Source organism: Euphorbia lathyris, chromosome 5 (assembly GCF_963576675.1).
Source record: "Euphorbia lathyris chromosome 5, ddEupLath1.1, whole genome shotgun sequence".
Lineage (NCBI taxonomy): Eukaryota > Viridiplantae > Streptophyta > Magnoliopsida > Malpighiales > Euphorbiaceae > Euphorbia > Euphorbia lathyris.
Window position 1 is genome coordinate 18,818,551 of NC_088914.1, and position 22,186 is coordinate 18,840,736.

At 35.8% G+C, this 22,186-nt stretch overlaps 3 protein-coding genes across 4 annotated transcripts; all 3 read left to right on the forward strand.

Moving 5' to 3' along the window:
- Nucleotides 1-3,497: 3,497 nt before the first annotated feature.
- Nucleotides 3,498-6,911, forward strand: LOC136229222 (uncharacterized). The gene is made up of 5 exons (XM_066017857.1): nucleotides 3,498-3,654; nucleotides 4,522-4,870; nucleotides 5,471-5,575; nucleotides 5,722-5,769; nucleotides 6,490-6,911. The coding sequence occupies exons 2-5, from the start codon at nucleotides 4,610-4,612 to the stop codon at nucleotides 6,727-6,729; spliced, it is 654 nt and encodes a 217-aa protein (XP_065873929.1). The 5' UTR covers nucleotides 3,498-3,654; nucleotides 4,522-4,609; the 3' UTR covers nucleotides 6,730-6,911.
- Nucleotides 6,912-7,049: 138 nt separating this feature from the next.
- Nucleotides 7,050-10,036, forward strand: LOC136229220 (pentatricopeptide repeat-containing protein At2g27610). The gene has a single exon (XM_066017854.1). It carries the CDS (start codon nucleotides 7,493-7,495, stop codon nucleotides 9,542-9,544), a length of 2,052 nt encoding a protein of 683 aa, XP_065873926.1. The 5' UTR covers nucleotides 7,050-7,492; the 3' UTR covers nucleotides 9,545-10,036.
- LOC136229221 (probable polygalacturonase At1g80170) lies at nucleotides 9,415-12,920 on the forward strand. Of its 2 annotated transcripts, XM_066017856.1 has the most exons (10): nucleotides 9,415-9,545; nucleotides 10,107-10,311; nucleotides 10,714-10,842; nucleotides 10,951-11,121; nucleotides 11,216-11,236; nucleotides 11,337-11,544; nucleotides 11,676-11,757; nucleotides 11,909-12,017; nucleotides 12,095-12,211; nucleotides 12,314-12,920. In XM_066017856.1, exons 1-10 carry the CDS (start codon nucleotides 9,541-9,543, stop codon nucleotides 12,656-12,658), a joined length of 1,392 nt encoding a protein of 463 aa, XP_065873928.1. In that variant the 5' UTR covers nucleotides 9,415-9,540; the 3' UTR covers nucleotides 12,659-12,920. The 2 variants fall into 2 exon arrangements, with proteins under 2 accessions (XP_065873928.1, XP_065873927.1); XM_066017855.1 differs by lacking the exon at nucleotides 9,415-9,545 and having other exon boundaries at nucleotides 10,024-10,311.
- The last annotated feature ends 9,266 nt before the right edge of the window (nucleotides 12,921-22,186 follow it).

Consider the following 22,186-nt stretch of genomic DNA (forward strand, 5'->3'; position numbering starts at 1 on the left):
CACAATTTACATGAAAAGACTGAGACATATTTAATTTCTATAAGTTCAATGTTAATTCTTAAAAATTATCACAATGAATCCACTCAGTACGATATAAGACACACGTAAGTTTATTACCGTCTCTCATAGCTCGATTATAGTATAAATAGAGTAAGACACTACTCAAGATATACTAATTCATTTATTAGCCTTACGTACGTTCTGATACATTTTAAAAATAAAACGAGTTTCATAGGATTTGAACACATAATCTTTTACATTAAAACATACATTTTAGATCAATTTAGCCACTTTAAAATATTGAAATAACACTGTAAAAATGTAAATATAAACCACTATTAGGGGACTACAAATAGTGGTGGAGCTAGGATTTCGTATTTGGGGGGCTAATTTAACTTCATAGTTTATGGTAGTTTTTCAAAGTCTAGCCTGTTAGGGTTGAACAATTTTTTTTAGCCTCCAGCATGATAAAACTGCTACGTTTTGGTGTGGTGACTAAATTAAAAGTGTCCAACGTGAAAAGCGTAGGCATATTTAAATTTCTATATGTTCAACGCTGATTTCCTAAATTAAGATCCCTAAATTTTTATCGTTTTGATGTGTTGAATGTTAAAAAATTAAAAGTATTAAGTCTAAAAGAAGTAGATATATTTAATTTTTTTTAAAGTTATACCACTTTTATCTTTTTATTTTTAATTATGAATTTTTTTAATTTTTATAAAGTAAAATTTAATTTTTTTTAGTTCTAAAAAGTTAAAAAATTAATTTTTAGAAAAAAATATTTCAAAGTTCAGTCCATTAGGGTTGTGCAATTTTTTTTTTAGCCTCCAATATAATAAAACTGTTTCGTTTTGGTGTAGTGACTAAAAAATTAAAAGTGTCCGACTGAAAACATAGACATATTTAATTTTCTATATGTTCAACGCTGATTTTCTAAATTAAGATCCCTAAATTTTTGTCGTTTTGGTGTGTTGAATGTTAAAAAAATTGAAAGTGTTAAGACTAAAAGAAGTAGATATATTTAATGTTTTATAAATCCAACATTAATTTTTTAAAAGTTATACCATTTTTATCTTTTTTATTTTTAATTATAAATTTGTTTTTAAATTTTATAAAGTAAAATTTAATTTTAAATTTATTTTTTTAGTTCCAAAAGTTAAAAAATTAATTTTGAAAAAAATATATATTTCAAAAGGGTTAAGAAGATAAAAGCAAAAAAAAAAAAAAAGAGGTTTAAGAAGTTTGAACATATCACATTTCGTAACAAAACATACCTTTTAACCAATTCTAACTATTTTAAGATATCGAAATAACACTATAAATAAGTCTTCATAAAAAATAAAATTAGTGGAAACTATCAAGTACCGAATGGATTTTATTTAAGAGTGAAGCTGACGGTCGGGGGACCGAAGCCTCAAATCCTGAACTTGCTCCGCGACTGGCTATAAAAGACGAAACCACTATTGCTCAGGGCTTTTGGCTTTGTCACAAGTAACATTGTTAATGGAGTTGAAATCAAATATTAAGTTATTAATATTATTAACAGTTTGACAATTGGAAAATAATTCATATAATAAATCATTGCGTGGTTCCCAGGTAAAGACTTAAAAATTATAAAGACTTTTCTCCTTAAAAATTAATTATAAAAACAATAATGAAATGTATAAGTAGCGTTCAAATAACAAATTAGCCAATAATAAGAAGACGTCAAGGTAGAGATTAAAATGGTAGTAACGGGTTTTAGGAATCTCATAATTGATTAATTTTTGTTTCCTAGAAAATAGAGATCAAGCTTCTATTTTCAATCTCCAGTCCTAGAACATCAAAGTTGATTGAGAAATGAACATTTGAATGGCCATCATTCTGGTGGCCCTCCTGACGACGACGGAAGGCACTCACAGGAGGCTAGCTCGGTTCCTACACAATCTTGGGCTCCATTGTATAGGGACTCTGTAGTTGGAGAGGAAACTATAAAAGAAGTTCGACAAGTGAAGGATTCAAGGAGCGAAGGGCTTGTGACCGTCTCATTTGATAACCTATTGAAACCTAGCTTCACTGTGGTTCCACAACTCTTAGAAGAATAGACTCAACCCTGAACAACTACGTTGATTGTTAGGGCATTGGAACTTTAGAAACCAAAAGGTATCGTGAATGTTGGGAATGAGTTCTACTTGGTACAATTTGCTCAGTTGATGGACAAAGAACGAGTTATTCAAGAGGGCCCTTGAATAATTCAAAGACACTATTTCACTATTTGCATATGGTCAATAGATTTCGTGGCAGCTTCTGCCACGATAGCTTCTATTTTAGTATGAGCTTGCTTTCCAGATCTATCTTTGCAGCTTTATAATGAGGATTTTCTTATGATGATTGCTCACTCTTTGGGAAAGGATGTAATGGTTAGTTACATGAAATAAAATAACAAAATTTAATGAAATTTGATAATTAGATTTAGGATGTGTAAATTTAAGCCATATGATTGTTTTAATTTCCACCATATAATTTTAACAAGCCTAGATCTAACGGTGGCCGATCAAATTCATTTAATCAGCCACTAACCAGGTGAAAACCACCGTTATTTTGAAATGGAAAGAATATATTTTTGGCTTAATAGGTATCCAACCCCCTAAACTTGTAACTTTTTTTCACCTAGCCCCCTCAATTTAGGAGACAACCTCTCAACCCCTTCAACTCTCAAAAAACATCACATACAGCCTCTTACACCCCTATGTTCAGTCAAAATATTAACCCGTGTAGAAAACGCGTTTGACTGTTGACCATACCAATGCCACGTGTCATTTTTTATTAAATTTTTCCATTGAGATCCCTGCTCGGCGAGCAAGCCCATTTGTGCTCGGCGAGCAACTAGCAGAGATGGATTTCGATCAGAATTCTTATGCCAGAATGGAAAATTTTAATAAAAAAGTGACACGTGACATTGGTGTGGTCAATAGTCAAACACGTTTTCTACATGGGTCAATATTTTGACCGAACATAGGGTGTAAGAGGCTGTATGTGATGTTTTTGAAGAGTTGGGGGGTTGAGAGGTTGTCCCCTAAGTTGAAAGGGCCATGTGAAAATAAGTTACAAGTTTAGAGATTGGGTACCTATTAAGCCTATATTTTTTATATTAACTAGCGTGAAATTTCATCAATTTATTTTTTCTAAACAAATAAACACTAAAAAAAAAATCAGAAATGCATAATATTTGGAGGTATTTGACGTAATTCTCAATTGTATTTCCAATATCCCAACTTTGATCTCTAAAATTAGGGTTTCAAATTCCTTTTTCTAAAATCATAATCAATTATAATTTACCACGTGTCAAGAAATGCCAATTATTAGATTTTGACGACAGCAGGCCACCGTCACCGGCCACTCCAATAAGCAGACATTTTTGTCAAATTCTCAATTATTGTAATGTAATCTATTTCCAAATAAATTATTAAAGAGAAGCAGTGGTAGTTTCGCAATTGTTTTGAAATTGAAGCCCTTCTTCAAACATCGTTCCAAATATTTATTAACCGGTAAAGGGCCAAACTCATATTTGAAAGAAATCAACTTTCTTCGTTACTCTGAAGTGGCAAATCTTGGGTTTCCGATTTCAAGCAGAAGATATAGCCATCTAGGTGGCAAGCGAGCGTGAACTTCGAGGTCCGCTTCTCTCTAATCTTAATTTTCCCCTTAAGTAGCTGTTTGAGTTTCTTTTGTTTCCGAATTTTCAGTTCTTCTCACTGTTTTCTTTCACTTAGCGATGTTCATAGTCAAATTGTAATTCGGATTTAGTCTTTTCTGTCTCTTTTCCACTTGTTAAAATTGTGTGCGGTGCCTGTTTCTGTTCCCAGTGAAAATTTTGTGTTACTCTTCTGAACTTGTGTCGTTCTTCTGAGAATTAGCTGTAAATCATAGGCTTTCCTAGTTGAAATGTTGTGACGTATCTTCATTTGATTCTGATTGGGGGATTAGTTTTAGTGGCATGTCTTTAGCAATTAAATACACATAAACTAGGTGTTTTTGCTGGAAAGGATAAATTTTTCTTGTTCCAGGCAATTGAATACCAAGTGTTTGAGTCCATGTTCACAAGAATTTTATTAGGTTTAATTCATCAGCGGTTGCCTTGAATTTGGCCATAAAACCGATTGAACTTTCCCGGAAAACTGAGTGGACCTCCTAAACTATAAGGATATCTCATTAGCCATGAATTTGCTTAAATTGACACGATCCCTAAGTGTTACATGGCCGAGTAAGAGAGGATTTGAGCAAATATGGAGTGTGTATCACTTTAACCAAGGTCAAGGGGGAATTAGGTCATTTAAGTAAGTTCAAGTAGCAAGTAGACCACTTTTAGCAAGTTCAAGCGGTCAATGGATCACTTGTTCAGGCTAATGAGACATCTTCAAAATTCAGGGACCAATCTGGGCCAAGTTGATGGAGCCCCTAATGTATTAAGCTATTATATGGTTCCAGATTTTGCTCGTATCATATTCTGAAGGTTTTTGTTTCTCTTTTTGGCTGTTTTAGGAAGGTGAACGTGGTGGATTCCACAGGCTTCACTTGAACCGTTAATTAAACAAAAATTGGGAATTGCATTCGTGTACGAAGTGGAGAGATGGGATCTGAAGGGCCAAAGGATGTAATAATTCATGTTACTGGATTCAAAAAGTTTCAAGGGGTAGCTGATAATCCTACAGAAACAATAGTTAGCAATTTGAAGAATTATCTTGAAAAGAGAGGATTGGCTACTGGATTTACTCTTGGAAGTTGCACTATTCTTGAGACTGCTGGAGATGGTGCTCTTCCCATGCTTTACAAGGTCTTGGGATCGAGCATTTCAGCCACAAACGAGGGCAAGAATGAGCAAGTTGTGTGGGTGAGTTTCCGTTATCCATTTTTATGTTGCATTCGAATTAGAGAATCTAATTTTGATCCTTTAATTAGAATTGTTTTGATCTGTTTTTGTCTTTGCCTCTGTTTTGATCCCTGGCAAAAAATGTGCAACTCCTTTAATTTGGTTAATTTGGAAGAACTGTAGTTTAGGAAGAACATGGAGTGAATTAAGCAAAGCAAGTGGAGTGAAAGGTGGGCACAAGAGTAAGGAAGTAACTCTTCTAGCATCCCCACCTGGGTTTAATTCCCGCTGCCGTTGTTGGAGTTTTTGTAGGTGTAGCAATATGTAAGCCCTCCCATAAGACCCTTTGTGGCCTTGAGGCTTTTTCTGCCCCTGGACTGGAGATACCCGTCCCATCCCTAAACTTTTTGTAATATATATACAATACAATTCACATGTCAATAAGAAAAAGCCATTTAATAGGGGTAACATAATAAAGGTAAGATAAAGTTCACCTCTTTTTAATGAGTCAATCAAAAGGGAAAAAGAAGCTAGATTCAACATTTGCTGCTCTCTTTTTTCTCCATTTTTTTTTGGATCTATAACTTGTAAATTAAAGTAAGGTCTTTATTGCTTGTTCAGGTTCACTTAGGGGTGAACAGTGGAGCAATGAAATTTGCCATTGAGCGGCTGGCAGTAAATGAAGCCACCTTCCGATGTCCGGATGAGCTAGGATGGCAACCTCTGGTGATACTACTTCGTCCATTTGAAGAGCTTTTTTTTTTTTTTTTTAATTGTTTTTCATTACAGGGGCAAACTATCAATTTTCATTACTGAGCTATTATGGTTGCCATCATATTTATATTCATATTGTTTTGTTTTGCTATTTACAGCAACATCCAATAGTCTCCGAGGATGGAGGAACTTCCTGCACAAGAGAGGTACATTATGATCTCCTTTTAAAGAATATTAACTAGTCTATTGATGATAGTTGCATGCTGCCTAAGTTAAGGATCTCTAAACAAGTTTGGGAAACTTCCAGTTGGATTACTTTCTGCATTTACTTCACAGTCAGATTCATAGTTATTAAAGGCGCAAGCGACCTTGCACTAAGGCGTAAGATGATCCTGTAGCCTAGGCACAAGGCTCAAGCGCATGCTTAAATAATATCCAATTATCTATACTCTTAACTATAAAATGCATGAAATGAGTTCCTAATTAACTACCAACTCTTCCATAATCATAATTCATAATAAAAACTATAAATCTTAGTTCAATCAAATCCTAAGTTAATCGACTAGAGTTTTCATTTGTGATATTTCTAAACTATTCAAAATGGAGCAACGTTTTTTTTGTGTGTTTTTTTTTCTTTTGGATCTTTCTACTGTCCAAATCTTCTTTTCTTTTTTATTCATTTCTTTTTATTCTAATTTAATTTCAGCCATAGATCCTATAGATAAGAAAGGACAGATTAAAAAATCCAATTTTTTAACTTGGAACCCTAAAAAACATTGTGTAGCTTCTAATTTGCGCCTAGCCACACCTCCGGTTTGAGCACGAGGTGCGCCTTTGATAACTATGGTTAGGTTTCAAACTTAAAAGAAAAATGAACCTTTTTCTATTAATATGTATTAACACTATGATCATATTGATTTGTGAAGACTTGCTGCTGCACTGAAGAAATACTGAAGTTACTGAAGAAGAAGGGCTACGATGTGACAGCATCGGACGATGCAGGGCGTTTCGTATGCAACTATGTCTATTACCACTCTCTTAAGTTTGCAGGAGAGAATGGTCAGAAATCTCTTTTCGTCCATGTTCCTCTCTTCTCAAGAATTGATGAAGAAACTCAAATGCGATTTGTGGCCTCCCTTCTGGAGGCCATTGCCTCCACCTGTTAATATAATTTCAGTTCACAGTATTTATCATGTGCTGGTACTTGTACATCAACTGCTGCATCAGTATCATAACAAAAAAAAAACAAATGGAGGACTGCTGTGTACCTTTTTTGTCAACCAACTGTTGAAATTTGTACCTTCTGATCTTGATGTTTCACAATTGTATCATTTTTTCTTGTTTTCCCCATGTTGATGTTGCTTTTACTTTTTTAGCAATAATGTTTTCTATGGACCTATCACCTAAACTTATCAATTTTAGAACTCCAATATCCTTATTTGTTAAATTGGCTGGCTTCAAAATTGATATGTCACCAACAAGTTAAACTTTCAACTACACATTTCATGTTAACTTATATCAGTGAATGAGGGTGTTGAATGTCCAAAATTGATAAATTAATGTGTATGATTTTTTCAAGTATAAGTTCATATGTCAAATGGCAAAAGGTTTAGGTATGTAATTATATATTAGGCCTTTTTCTATGTCTGCAAAAAAAAAAAAAAAAAAAAAATCAATCTGATGGTGGGTTCATCAAGGAGTTTTGCTTGACGCAGAAGACTCATCCTTTAATTTGGCCAGCAAAGGGGAACGTAAATTGCAATTTATTTCTGTTAAAAAAAATAGGAAGTTAGGAAAAGGAATTCATGGTTTTTAGCGAATAAAAATTTGAACTTTGCGGATTTATCTGGTTCAAACCCCAAGACAAGCGTCTGGGTTCTTGGATTTAGCTCCTAAAAAAGGAACGATGTTGTAATCTGATGTTACAATATGCTGAGAACCAAATTACTTCCTCATGTCCGTACACTTACATCTTTAACACCGAGGTATCTACCTTTCTCATCTTTAACCGACAAACTGGATTCGTATTGCGAAGAGAATCCCGGCGATGCCATTTACACCAAAAACAGGATTATTGATAATTGGATTAAATCTGGGAACTTCATTAATGCTCGCAAGGTGTTTGATGAAATGCCTATGCGAGATGTTGTTACTTATAACTTGCTCATTTCTGGGTATAGAAAATGTGGAATGCCTGAACAGTCTCTTTATCTGTACTGTGAAATGTTCTCCGACGGAATTAAAGAGAGCCCATCCACGTTTTCGTCTGTTTTAAGTATCTGTAACGATGCCCGATTTTGTGGAGAAGGAATTCAAGTTCACTGCAGAGTTATTAAGCTTGGGTTGGATTTCAATTTGTATGTCGGAAGTTCACTTGTTGGTCTTTATATGAGTATGGGACTTGTAGATTTAGCTTCGAGGGTGTTTGATGAATTGCCAGAAAGAAATTTAGCCACATGGAATATGGTTTTTCGTGGGTTTTGTGAAATGGGTCGATTTGATAACTTACTAGGACTGTACATTGAGATGAAACTGGAAAATGTACAGGAAAATGGGCTTACTCTTTGCTATTTGATCCGTGGATGTTGCCACCAGAGGTTTTTCAACGAAGGGAGACAGCTGCACTGTCATGTGATTAAGGTTGGATTTGTAGATTCAAATAATTTCGTTGCGAATAGTTTGGTAGATTTTTATTCTGCGTGTGGAAGCCTAAGCGATGCGAAGAAATCATTTCAATCTATACCTCTTGGGGATGTAATATCATGGAATTCAATATTGACAGTGTGTGCAGATAATGGCTTATCTTTTGAAGCTCTTGAATTGTTCTACATGATGCAGTTTTGGGGTATGAAATCATCAATTCGTTCGTTTGTGGGGTTCCTTAATCTGTCGAGTATGAATGGCGACGTTATATTTGGAAAGCAGATACATTGTTGTGTCTTGAAACTGGGTTTTGACCATGGCTGTGTCTATGTACAATCTGCATTGATTGACATGTATGGGAAATGCAGGGACATTGAGGATTCGGTATCCGTGTATGAAAGTTCTTCGAAGACGAGTTTGGTGTGTTGTAACTCGTTAATGACCTCTCTGTTGTATTGCGGCATTGTTGATGATGTGATTGAGATGTTTTGTTTGATGGTTGATGAAGGAATTGGACTCGACGAGGTTACGTTTTCAACGGCGATGAAAGCATTATCAGAGTCAGATTTGATGTGCTTAGCTAGCTGCCAATTGGTACATTGTTTTGCAATAAAATTAGGTTTTGAATCTGATGTTTCAGTTTCATGTTCCTTGATGAATGCATATTCAAGGTCCGGTCATGTTCAACTTTCGCAGCAGGTTTTTAGACAACTTCCTTGTCCGAACGTCTTCTGTTTCACATCGATCATCAGTGGGTTTGCCCGATGTGGATTGGGAAGAGAATGTCTTAAGATGCTCCAAGTACTGATCCAGAAGGGTTTAAAACCTGATAAAGTAACGTTCTTATGCGTGTTGAATGGATGCAGCCATTCTGGGTTAGTTGAAGACGGAAGACACGTTTTCAACTCAATGAAATCAATTCATGAAGTTCCCCCAGAAAGGGAACATTTTTCCTGTATGGTAGATATGTTAGGTCGAGCAGGTTTACTAGACGAAGCTGAAACGTTGCTGCAACAGGCACCCGGAAAGGGTGACTGTGTGATGTGGAGCTCGTTGCTGCGAAGTTGTCGAGTCCACAGCAATGAAATTGTTGGAAGAAGAGCAGCAAAAGCATTGCTGGAACTTGATCCAGAAGATGCAGCAGTTCATTTACAAGTATCCAACTTCTATTCGTTGATCGGAGAGTTCGAAGCCTCAAGGCAGATTAGGGAATCTGCTATAGCAAGGAAGATGGCAAGGGAAATTGGGCACAGTTTAATTAATTCCAATCTTTCCCGTTACGATTTCGACTTCAACAAACTGAAACATCATGCAGCAAGGTCAACTTTGTTTTCATGAGGTGAACCTTTCATATGAAAGTCCACATCTATGTCCATAGACGGAAAGTTTCATACTTTTCTTTTGCTTTAAGCATATACATAGTTTTGCATGTAGTGGACAAGCAGGATCTGCTTTTTCTGTAGCCTCTTATGGTCCCGAAAGCGAAAGCAATAGCAATTGACCTCTTAGGATTTTATGTTTTTTCCATGTGGGACTAATCCTAGAATTCATAGAATAGAAATGAAGTTGCTGAAAAATCATTTGGTTTGGAGAAACTACTTGATACAATCCACTTTCTATTGTATAGTTAACTTCTGTGTACTGGTTGAAGAGTAAAGCAAACAACTTAAAAAAATATTTCCCTTGTACTTTAAGTGTGGGCATGTAGAAAATGTTTCTTCATACACTTTTAAGCCAAGCCTGCAAAACCCTTCATTCTTTAATCCAATCCCCACATATAAATTGTAACTTAGTGTTTCTATGGATTTATACAAATCAATCAAGTCTTGAACAGGCAGGCAGGCAGGCAGAAAAGCATCATGGATAAATTACTCATCATTTTCTTTCTTGGTTTGCTTAGCGTCGTTCATGGAGTTGCAGGAAACATGGTCTATAGAAACTTTGGGCTGCTAGACGAACTTGAAAACTTCGAAGTAGATGAAGAAGATGATATGGAAATGGAATTCTTTGATATTCCGTCGTGGACAAGTGAACGAGGTAGCAAGGTGCTTGTGAATGTTGACAGCTTTGGTGCAGTTGGAGATGGCGTTTCTGATGACACAAAGGTGCATATTTTAACTCTTAAACGGGTTTGGAGATTTTTACTTTGAGGGCGAGCCTTGGCGCAACGGTAAACGTTGTTGTCGTGTGACCGAGAGGTCACGGGTTCGAGTCTTAGGAACGGCCTCTTGCCAAAAATTGGCAGGGGAAGGCTTGCCCCCCAATACACCCTTGTGGTGAGACCCCTCCCCAGACCCTCGCTTGGTGGGGATGCGTAATGCACCGGGCCGCCCTTTTTTTAGTTTACTTAACGTAATAAACTGTTGCATTTTTTTATATTCAACAAAATCAGTGCTGAAAACTAAGAATTGATGGTTAATCTGCAGTTTAGTGTTGCTTAATCTTTTGTTACAAGTCAGTTCTTCAATTTCATCTTTTAGATTAAGTTTTCTCTAATGCTATCACAGGCCTTTGTGGATGCTTGGAAAACAGCCTGCTCTACATCAAAATCGGTCTTTTTGGTACCTCCAGGACGGCGCTATTTAGTTAATGCAACGAGATTCAAGGGGCCATGTGAGGATAAATTGGTCATTCAGGTAGAGTTCAATGCTTTTTGAAAGTTGAGGTACCCAGGAGTGTAATTTTTGTCATTGTATCATATTACCTTTTGTGCCAACATTTGCATTTTCATGATGGTTATGCAGATAGATGGGACTATAGTAGCACCTGATGAGCCTCAGAACTGGGATCCAAACCTTCCCCGACTCTGGCTCGATTTCTCTAAACTGAATGGAGTCAGTTTCCAAGGGAATGGAGTAATCGATGGTTCGGGAAGCAAATGGTGGGCATCATCTTGCAAAAAGAACAAGACAAATGTGATTAATCTTTTTCACTTTATTGCACTATCTGTATTAAGTACTTCAGATTCAAATAAAAATGTAGTTGATGTTTCTTTGTTTGAATTTTCAGCCTTGCAGAGGAGCGCCAACAGTAAGTATCTTTTCCGTTGATTGTTCTTCTTCGAAAACAGATATGCAAAACATTTATGTGTACAACTACTAAATGTGTCTCACCTTTTTTTTTTGCTCAGGCGTTTACTATTGATTCAAGCTCCTCAGTGAAGGTAAAAGGCCTGACAATCCAGAACAGCCAGCAGATGAATTTCGTGATCTCTCGGTGTGCATCTGTGCGAGTGTCTCGAGTGCTGGTCTCTGCTCCAGGAGACAGCCCGAACACTGATGGAATTCATATTACTGATTCAACTAATGTTGCTCTCCAAGACTGCAAAATTGGGACAGGTTCTTGATCCTCATACTTATAAATTTATAAGCATTTGTTTTCACATGACAAAATGACAGAAAAAAGTCATTATCTGCGGATCATGATACTATGATAAATATACTAAGACAGGTCTGCATGTGATATTCAGGAGATGATTGTGTATCAATTGTCAATGGTAGCTCGGCCATCAAAATGAAGAGAATTTATTGCGGACCTGGACATGGAATCAGGTATTTATCGCGTATTCTTGAGATATTCTTTGTTCAGAAACATTTTAGTCTTGTGCTATCCAAGCAATGGACTAAAGAGGAGCTGGCTATCAAACTCTTATTTTGCTCTCACTTTCTGTAATGTTATTTTTTGTGCAAATTTCGTGCTCAGTATTGGAAGCCTTGGGAAGGACAACTCCACCGGGATCGTTACAAAAGTGGTGGTAGATACAGCATTCCTCAAAGAAACAACCAACGGCCTTAGGATCAAAACATGGCAGGTAACAAGTGTTTGAAGGTTAGCTCGTGAATACTTCGAAATGTGCATCTAGGATCCTCATTTTGCTTTTCTGTTCAGGGAGGAAACGGATATGTTCGTGGGATACGTTTTGAAAACATAAGGATGGATGATGTTGCAAATCCGATTATTATCGATCAATTCTACTGTGATTCCCCAAAAGAATGCCAAAACCAGGTAAGTCTATCGACACGAGTTAAAGTAGTATTTTATGCACTAATTTCGACCGAAAATAACGTACTTGTAAGCATCCTGATAATTGTTTTTAACATTGTTTAGACATCAGCTGTAAAAATAAGCGAAGTCATGTACCGAAATGTCACCGGAACTACAAAAAGTGCAAAAGCAATGAAGTTTTCCTGCAGCGACACAGTTCCATGTAGCAACATAGTCCTGAGCAACATCAACCTAGAGAAAAAAGACGGCTCAGTCGAGACGTACTGCAATTCTGCTCAAGGCTTTGGATATGGAGTTGTTCATCCTTCAGCAGATTGCCTAAGTTCTGAAGACAAAGAGTATAGCATTATTGATCAGATTGAGCCAGATATTGTTGAACATCGTACCGAAATCGAAGAGCTTGAAGAATCAAAGGATGATGATGCTATTGTTCATACTGAACTCTAAATTAAAAGATACAATATTATAGCAATTAATATAACAATATACACAACAGGGTATTGGGAATGTAGTTTTACTAATATAATAGTTTTGTTGGAAGGATTGAGGTGCCCATGTCAAATTTTTCTGGGAATTTATGGAGGTTATATAGCTGATTCATAAAAGCTGCACTTAAAATATAAAGGTAGAAAGAAACCTATGATGCAGTTGATATTTGATGGAAAGTTATGTAAATTTCATCAGATATATTACTATTTTGCTTATTGAATACTATGTTTCTTTCTTCTTCCTCCCGTTAATGTTTCAACCGAGGTATCAACTCGATAGTGTTATTAATTAATATAAATATATACGTGTCAGTGTCAGAAATTAATAGGCACACAAAAATCACGAATTATATGTTGAGAACTGATTTAACTAAAAGTAGAACAAAAAATTTTGGGGGTGCTCAAGGAGCTGAGAGATTAAAACAATCATGACATCAGAGTGCTAAAGCAATCTCCTCCTTAGATGGAATCTCCGGTATCTTATGTAATCTTTCTTCTTTGATCAAATTACTTAATTCGGTCCCAAATAATTGTTATACAGAGAAAAAAATTCATTGTTCCATAAGAGTATATGTTATTTTAAATTTTCAAGGTAATATTTTTTTTTATTTTATCGTTCTTAATGAGTTTAACGTTGTACTTTTTGTTTGTTATTTTAAATTTTCAAAGATATGAAGATTTTTAAATTTTCAAAGGTATGGAAAAGTGATTTAATTTAATAATTTTTACAGAAAATGATAATTATTAAAAGAGAAATAAATGGTATTTTAATTCATTTTTTTTATAAATTTAATTAATATTTAGAATTAATGCGTAAAGTTAATTTAATTAATATTTAGAATTAATGCTTAAAGTTGATTTTGGGTCAGATTAATTTTGTGAAACAAGTTCAATAGTCCAATTGACCCTTTATAATCATTATTGTTGATTAGATGACTTTTTCTTTGTGCCACTAAAATCTGTGTTACTTTGGACTGGGCTCACAAAAAAAAACACAAACTTTGTTTAATGAGAAACCAAAATCTAAACCCCATAAAAAAGTCAAACCCTGATGGTTCCAATGATTCCGATTCCAGTGGATTAAACTCATGATCAAGTAGTTCTGATTCAGTTACAAAAATGTTAATAATTTCATTTGCATAATTTGTATTTTTTTTATAATACGAAATACGTTTTTACAGTTTTTTACAACCACATTACATATATATAAAAAATGTGTTTGAACTTATTACATTATTTAGAAAATATATTAATTTCAACCTTATCACGTGTGGTTTGGATGCGGGTGTGTCAGAAAAATTAATTCTCAATTAAGGTATATAGTTAAGTTCATGGATTTACACGCCAAAATTTGAATCTAAACAAAATGATTGGTAAGGGATACAAGGGTTGAAAAAGTCCCTTTTGGATTCTAGCTCGGTTATAAAACTTTGTTAGATACTGAATTCTATTTAAGTTAAAAAAAATGCGAAATTGATATTGGATTTGGTAAAAAAATTCATATATTGATGTAAATGAAGGTCTAAATACATGTGTTTGAGATACGTAATAATTGAAATCTCTATACCAACATATAGTTGAACAATTGCAAAATAAAGCAGAAATAATTCAATAACATATGCAAGAATAAAATCGCATTAAGTACAATGACGGAAATGAAAATTGAAATTCAAGCGACAAATTCAGGATCACAGTTGGCTTTCTCGGCGAGGCCTTGAATTGACGTTGGCTTTGGATTCACGAACACTTCGAGGGGTCGACAAAGGATGTGGCTGACTTCCTTCGCGAATTACTGAACTGTATTTGAGTGGATTGAAAGTGGCACAAATAATTAAAATCAGGAGCAGATTTAGATAGAACTTTGGATAACTCGTACGAGAGTTTAAGAAAATGGAATCGAATAAAACGAAAGGCTAAAGTTAAGTTCAAAGTGTTAGGAATGAATGTTTATAAGAAATCGAGAGTAAAATTGCACTTTAAAGAGTCTAAAATGAAGTTAGAAAAATGTTGGACAGAATTTTTTTTTTTAAAAAAAGGATAAACGTGGTTTTAGTGAACTTTTAAACTAGGCATTGGTAATTGAATATAAGGGACTTGAAAACGAGACACTAAGGAAATGAATTGAAGTTAAAACGTGATTGAAAAGTGAAAAGAAAGCTAGAAATGGTGAAGAAATAAAGCCTAAAGCATAAGGAAAATTTGACATATATATAGTAGGGATAATTACTAATTTGACCCAATCAAGGACCTCAATTTATATATCTAACCCACCTTGCCTCAAAGTTACCAAATTAGACATTTTCACCCATTTTGGACAAAACTAACCTTAGTTCTATTTGATGAATCGATTTCTTCTTCTTCTTCTTCTTCTTCCTCCTCCTCCTCCTTCTCCTCCGCTTCTTCTTCTTCTTCTTCTTCTTCTTCTTCTTCTTCTTCAGTTCATCTTCTTCAATTTCTGATACCAATCGTTAGCGATTTTTGACATATTATGTTCAATTTCCCGTACAAATGGTATATTTTTTGCTTATACGCTTGCTTTTCTCGTTGGTTTTCCCTCTTTCATCATCTGTAATGGTATCGTTTCAATTTCCTCTATTTTTCCATAATTTTTTCCATTTTCCTCCATTGCTGTCGCATTTGTGACGAAATTGTCGCATTTGGTCACAAATGCGACAAGAGTTGTCGCATTAACAAATGCGACAGTTCTTGTCGCATTTGCGACGAAATGCGATAATTTCGTCACAAATGCGACAACAATGGACGAAAATGAAAATAAAATTATGGAAAATAGAGGAAATTGAAACGATACCATTAAAGATGAAGAAAGAGGCAAAACCAACGAGAAAAGCAAGCGTATAAGCAAAAAATATACCATTTGTACGGGAAATTGAACATAATATGTCAAAAATCTCAAAAATCGTTAACGATTGGTATAAGAAATTGAAGAAGATGAAGAAGTTGAAACGAAGAAGAAGAAGAACAAGAAGAAGAAGAAGAACAAGAAGCGGATGAAGTAGAGGAGGAGGAAGAAGAAGAAGAAGAAGAAGATCGATCGATTCATCAAATAGAACTAAGGTTAGTTTTGTCCAAAATGGGTGAAAGTGTCTAATTTGGTAACTTTGAGGTAAGGTGGGTTAGATATGTAAATTGGGGTCCTTGATTGGGTCAGATTAGTAATTATCCCTATATAGTATGTGTTTTTTGGGGTTGTTAGTTGGGGTTTTGGGAATGATACTTAGGACCTATTTATAAATTTTTGGGTTAAGGTGCAACAATACCCCTAACGTTTTGGATCAGGAGCAATTTTACCTCTAACGTCTAAAATGGTGCAATTTTACCCCTAACGTTGGAAGTTAAGAGCAATTTTACCCCTAACGTTAATTAATTGGGTCAATTTAAGAAATAATTCATCAAACTGTCTTCTCGGTCATGAATCTTGTTATCTACACTTCATACATGTGTCATTTTATCAGTAATAAATCACAAACATTTGTTGGGATGTGAAAAAAAAATAAAAAAATATACTGTCTTTTTGTACAGATTAGACAAAAAAAAATTCAAAAAATCATCCGAATTTATAAATATTAATCTCAAATTCTATTATTAAATTATAAAAAACATGAAATCCTTTTTTTAGAACAAATTGTTATACAATTGGTGTAGAATAATGAACAAAAATATCTGTGTTTTATAATACTGTCTGAAATTGACCCAATTTATCAACGTTAGGGGTAAAATTGAACTTGGCTTCCAACGTTAAGGATAAAATTGCACCATTTTAGACGTTAAGGGTAAAATTGCTCCTGACCTAAAATGTTAGAGGTATTTTTACACCTTAACCCTAAATTTTTTTAGAACTGTTTCTTCTGTAAATGTTGCCCATTACCCTTAAATTTTTCTCAGATTTTACCCACTACTTCCACTTATCAACTTTTTCCTAACTTCACTCCCACTACTTGCCACTTTAGCCACTCTTTTCTATTTTTTTGGGTTAGTGGGTAGTGGATGGTTGTGAACATGTGCGAGTAAGGAATCAGACTTCAAATGTGAGCCCTTGGTTCAGTCTGGTGCCTATTGGTGCGTGTCGGACGTCCCATATCGTCGAACCGTGTGTTCGTGACAACTGGAAATCTAGAGCACACGGCGTGTGGCTTCATTTTGCACATGTCTTGAGTGTCGTTTCATGTTTCACACAGCGTGTGGGTTAGGCCACATGTCGTGTGAATTAACTTATTTTGCACAGAAACATCCGAATGCTACGATATGGCTATTCCACACACTGTGTGAGTAGGCTTTGACTTGTGTGCTTGAGAACTTATGCAGCTCACACGACATGCGAGCTATTTTCAAATGAACTTTATGTTAAATTTACTATATACTTTTTATTTACGTAAGGTTAAAAAATAAATTTTTATTTTAAGGTCCAACAAAACTATCAAAACTGTAAATTTCGCTTTGTTAGTTCAGTTATATATTTAAAGTTGACTTTATGTTAAATTTACTCATTATTAGGGCTGTCAATTAGTTGGGGATTCGTCATCTCCGTTGGAGACCTGACCCGTTGGGGACGGGGAATCCACGTTTGTGATCCTCATGGGACGGGGATGGTTTATATTTTGTCCCCGATAGTCGGGGACGAGGTGGGTATGGTTGTAAGTGTTTCATCCCCGTCCCCGTCCCCATCCCCATCCCCATCCCCGAATGTTCCCAACGGGGATCCCCGACTAAATACCTATATATCAAAAAAATAAACTAAAAAAATATATATGTGAGTTGGATAAACTAAAAAAATAATAAACTAAAAAGATTGAGTTGTAACCTCGTTGCTTTAAAATGGAATATATTCTAAAATAATAACCTTCTTTTTTCTTTCCTCCCTTTGTAATTTTTCTTTTTTTATTAATAATATTTCGGGTTGATTTGGTGTGTTAGGGGTGCCAACCTAGTTGGGATGTCTAGCCACTTAATCGCGTCCCAATCTTTCATGTAAAAATTAAGATAGATTAAGAGCTCTAACTAGGTTGGTTTAAAATTAAAACGAAACCTATGCAATTAGAAATAGAAATTATAAAATAAAAAATTGAAAGTTAATAAGTAATGCATGCACCGGGGATGGAGATTCCCCGCAAGGATGAGAATTTTAGATAATCAAAACCTTGAAAACCTTAAAAAGTAAAGAAATTAAAAAGTTAAACGGGATGGGGTTCCCCGCGGGGGGGCGATGGTAGCCAATTTTTTTTCCATATGTTATTCAGGACGGGGACGGGGAATTCTCGATAGACCAGTGGTCGGGGATGGTTAATGCAATCCTCACCCCGCTTTGTTTACAACCCTAATTACTATTTAATATGTTGAAATGAAAAGCTTAATCCTTTAAAATCAGAATGATGAGAGATGTTGGAATGTCTTTTCCAAAAAAAATCCCCTAAAATTGTTGGGTAAATTGAAAATATGAAACCAAAAATGGGATTTTAGTAAAATATTCTAATTGTAGAAATTATCGTAGATTACAAGTGAAAAATCCAAAACATAGGTTAGGACTTAGGTTGGAATAGCAATCAAATAGGGCTACAAGATCTAAATATAATAGGGGTACAATCACAAAACTAGCCCTATTTTATAAGTCATTTACATTTTTAGTCTAGTGCTCCAACTTTTTACAAATCTAGACAGTTTTAGTGTATTTGGACAAATTTGCCCTTATCTTTCCCATTCCCTGTTATACGCGCTAAACATATCGAACAATCGACTAACCCAGAAGGGGGAGCGAACCATAAGCGAAGGGCGAGAGAACAGGGATAGGAAGCGAACGGCGGCGAAGCGAACAGGAGGAGAAGTGGCGGTGATAGGAAGAGAAGGAAGAAGTCGAACGATCGAGGAGGAGGGGGAGCGAACCATAAGCGAACGGCGGCGAAGCGAACAGGAGGAGAAGCGGCGGTGATAGGAAGAGAAGGAAGAAGTCGAACGGTGAGAGGAGGAGGAGGAATCCCGTTCCGTCAATCTCGTTCCACCATGGGTAAGGGTAAAAAGGAATCTCAGAGCAAATGAAAGGTAAACAATCTTAAATTTTTCATTTCTTTTCAACTTTTAAGATTCATGATATGCACAATCTTAGAGTTGGGTTTTGAATTGATGATTCTGGACACTCAAATAGATATATGAACTGTAAATTTGACCACATTTCATACATTTCTTTTCAATACCTTTCTGAATGTTTGATACCTGTGCATTCTGTGTTTCATTTCATATCTGTGTCTGTTTCGTGTCCCTGTCCTTTTTTGTTTGAAACATAAGCAAATGGAATAAAAGAGGCATATTATAAAATGTAACAATTGCAGCGCCAAGGTTTTTGAACTCACCAAGATTTATGAGTCCATTGCATGCATCCTTCATTAACACTTGGCGTTCTTGCTTCTTCTTAAACACCCTTCATCCTATCTATTTTCTCTCCTGTTTGCATTAACTTCCAAAACTGGACACCCTCACTCAATATTCTAACTGACATAGCATAAACATTGCTGAAGAATTGAGTTCAACTACTAAACCTTGCTGCGGCATTTAGGTTGCTTTTATTTGCATCATTAATTGTCTCCCTTAAGTTTTCCATTTGTTTGAAACATACAGTTTATACGTTTCCTATACAGATTCAGCTTATATCATTCAGACAAACTGAATTTTCCAACGATTTGCACACCAGTCAATTAGTAATACCACCGCTTAATAACAAGGATAGAAAATTTTCATAATTATGATCAAGTAAATTCTTACCAATAACCAGAAGCGAGGAGCTTTCTGCCGATAACCCTTGGTGGCTTACCCCATATCAGTGCTTTTGGATCCTTTTTGAAATCATGCTTTTGCATCATAACAAGTCTGTATTTGGAATTCGTATATTACATTACTATGTCTGCATTTGGAATTCTTATAAATGATATTTGACATATGTTTGTCGATACTTTGTGGCTCTTTTTGTACTTCATATTGACCTTGTGGTGTTATGATTGTGATTGGATGAACTAGAAGGAGATCAGTTGTATTGTATATGAAAAAAATACGACAGGTACGACAGGCTATATAATCTGTCTCCTGTCGCATTTTAAAAAATACGACAGGTACGACAGACTATATAATCTGTCGCCTGTCGCATTTTTTGAAAATACGACAGGTACGACATACTATATAATCTGTCGCCTGTTGCATTTTTTTAAAATACGACAGATACGACAGCCTATAGATTCTGTTATTTGACGTATATTTTCTATTATGTTCTCTGTATTTGTCTGATTATTTGTCTTATTTGCAGCATCATCAAAGGGTATCACAATAGAACAAAAGGAGAAAGACTGAGATAAAGTTCAAATTCCCATTTGCCCTAAATTCATCCGCTCAAGTATCTAATAGGTTTAACACGTTCGTGCGTGCAATTATCAGAAAAAATTTGACTCCTAAACAATTAGACTTATTTAGGGCATGCTGTTTCAGAGCTTATCTCAGACGAGATTTTCCCTCTCTGTCCGAGTTATTTATCCACACGTTGTTAACTAGACAGATTACTCTAGTTGAAACATGTGATAAGGAGATATGTTTCAATATGAGGGGATTGGAGTTGAGATACACTGCAAAGGAGTTTGGGATAATTACAGGATTGCCTTTTGTAATCCGTCCAAGAATGCATAGGAGAAGGGGACTTGTGGATGAAATTATGGAAAAGGGTCAATCACATGATGACCACCCATCAAGAGTGGTGCAGCGAGCAGTTTTTAAGCTTAGGGAGTCGATTGTAGAGGCTGATGTTAAGAGCCTAAAGGGTGAACTCCAATATGCGGAGAAAGATGATACAATTAACGATGGGGATGCGAATAAAGATGATGAAGGAGAGGAGGAGAAAGATAGGGATGCGAAGAAAGGTGATGAAGAAGGAGGTGATGAGAATAAGAAAGAAGAAGGTAATGAGAAGCAAGATGAAGGTGAGGAGAGGAAAAAAGGAGAGAAGCACAAAGAAGGTGAGAAGAGAGCAGAAGGTGAGGAGAAAGACGATGAAGAAGCCCGGATATCTGAAATTGAAGATAATCATGGAGGAGATGAAAAGATTGCGCAGGAGGCAGCATCAATTTCGGTATGTAGTTTGATTACTTGAATTGTTTATTTTACTTTACTGTTTTTCAACTTGTCTTTTACTTGTTTTATTTGTATTTAAAAAGGATGAAGGTCAGAGTGCATCAGACTTAGTACAGAGGTGTCTGTTGGACTTGAAGTTTGGGGGACATTTAAATGAACTAATGGAAAATGAAAAGGTAAAAAGCCTTCGTCGCATTTGTTGTAGTGCGGCATAGTATTTTTTCTGTTTTTGAATATGTTATGTATGTAATTTATTGTGTGACAGAGCGATAGAAGTGCTACATCCAAAAGAACGGGTGGCCGGAAGTACTTAGCTATGTGCAAGGGTATAGGAAGACCAACTCGACGAGGAATAGCCAGTCAGTTTCTCCGCTCACCGTTCGCCGATTCTTTCACAAAGAAAGGTAAGAAGAAACGCATCCCCGGTGAGAAAAGTGGAGTTCTGGATGATAAAAGGGATCTGCTTGATGCAAATGCGGTTCTCAAATACGCTGAGTGGTTAAGAATGGCAGATCCAAAAGAATAGAGGTGTGTCATTGGGGTGCAATATCACTTGCCAAGTAAAGCTTGGTTTGAACAGTTACAAACATCTGGTGAAAGGGTCGACAATGATGTAAGTGTCTTGATGTCGTATTGTATTTATTCTTACATATATGGCTTCATGTTTTTACATATTCTTACAAATTTTTATTTTAAATATTGAAACAGCATGTCAGTGGGTGGTTTACTTTACTCCGACGTCGTTCTTACACATAGACTAACATATGGACTACCGTCGACTCAGAGTTCATTGGTTGCATGTCTCAAGACTGCTGTGTGAAGGGCTACAAGGAGGAAGGTTGGGATGGATCATTATTTCTTGACCGAGTGAATGGGATGCCAACGCAATTCATCCGGACGTGGAGTGAAGTTCAGATGGTACTTATTCCGATAAACTATAAAAACGAGCACTGGTTCCTAGGGGTTCTTATGCTGCAGGAAATGCATTTATACATATATGACAGCCTGGTGTCAAATTGCAGTGAGGAATCACTAGAAATATTTTTAAGTTTACGTCTGTATATCATTAGAAGACTCATGGATAAGAATGGTCATTGGTCGGAGGCACAAGTGAAACGAGACATAACCTGGAGCAGAGTTCCTGGTTGTCCACAACAACTAAGTGGTTCAAATGATTGTGGCGTATTCACTTGTGCTTTTGCCCAAGTTATAACTGAAAGGTGTGAAACCCGACATGATCAGTTTGTGTGCAACTTTGACGGATCTTATGGCGTCCATTTTAGATTGCGTTTTGCAGCCGAGTTGTATCATCAGAAGTTACTAGTAGATAATCTAGAAGCGAGTTTGCTTTTGTCTGATAGTTAGACAT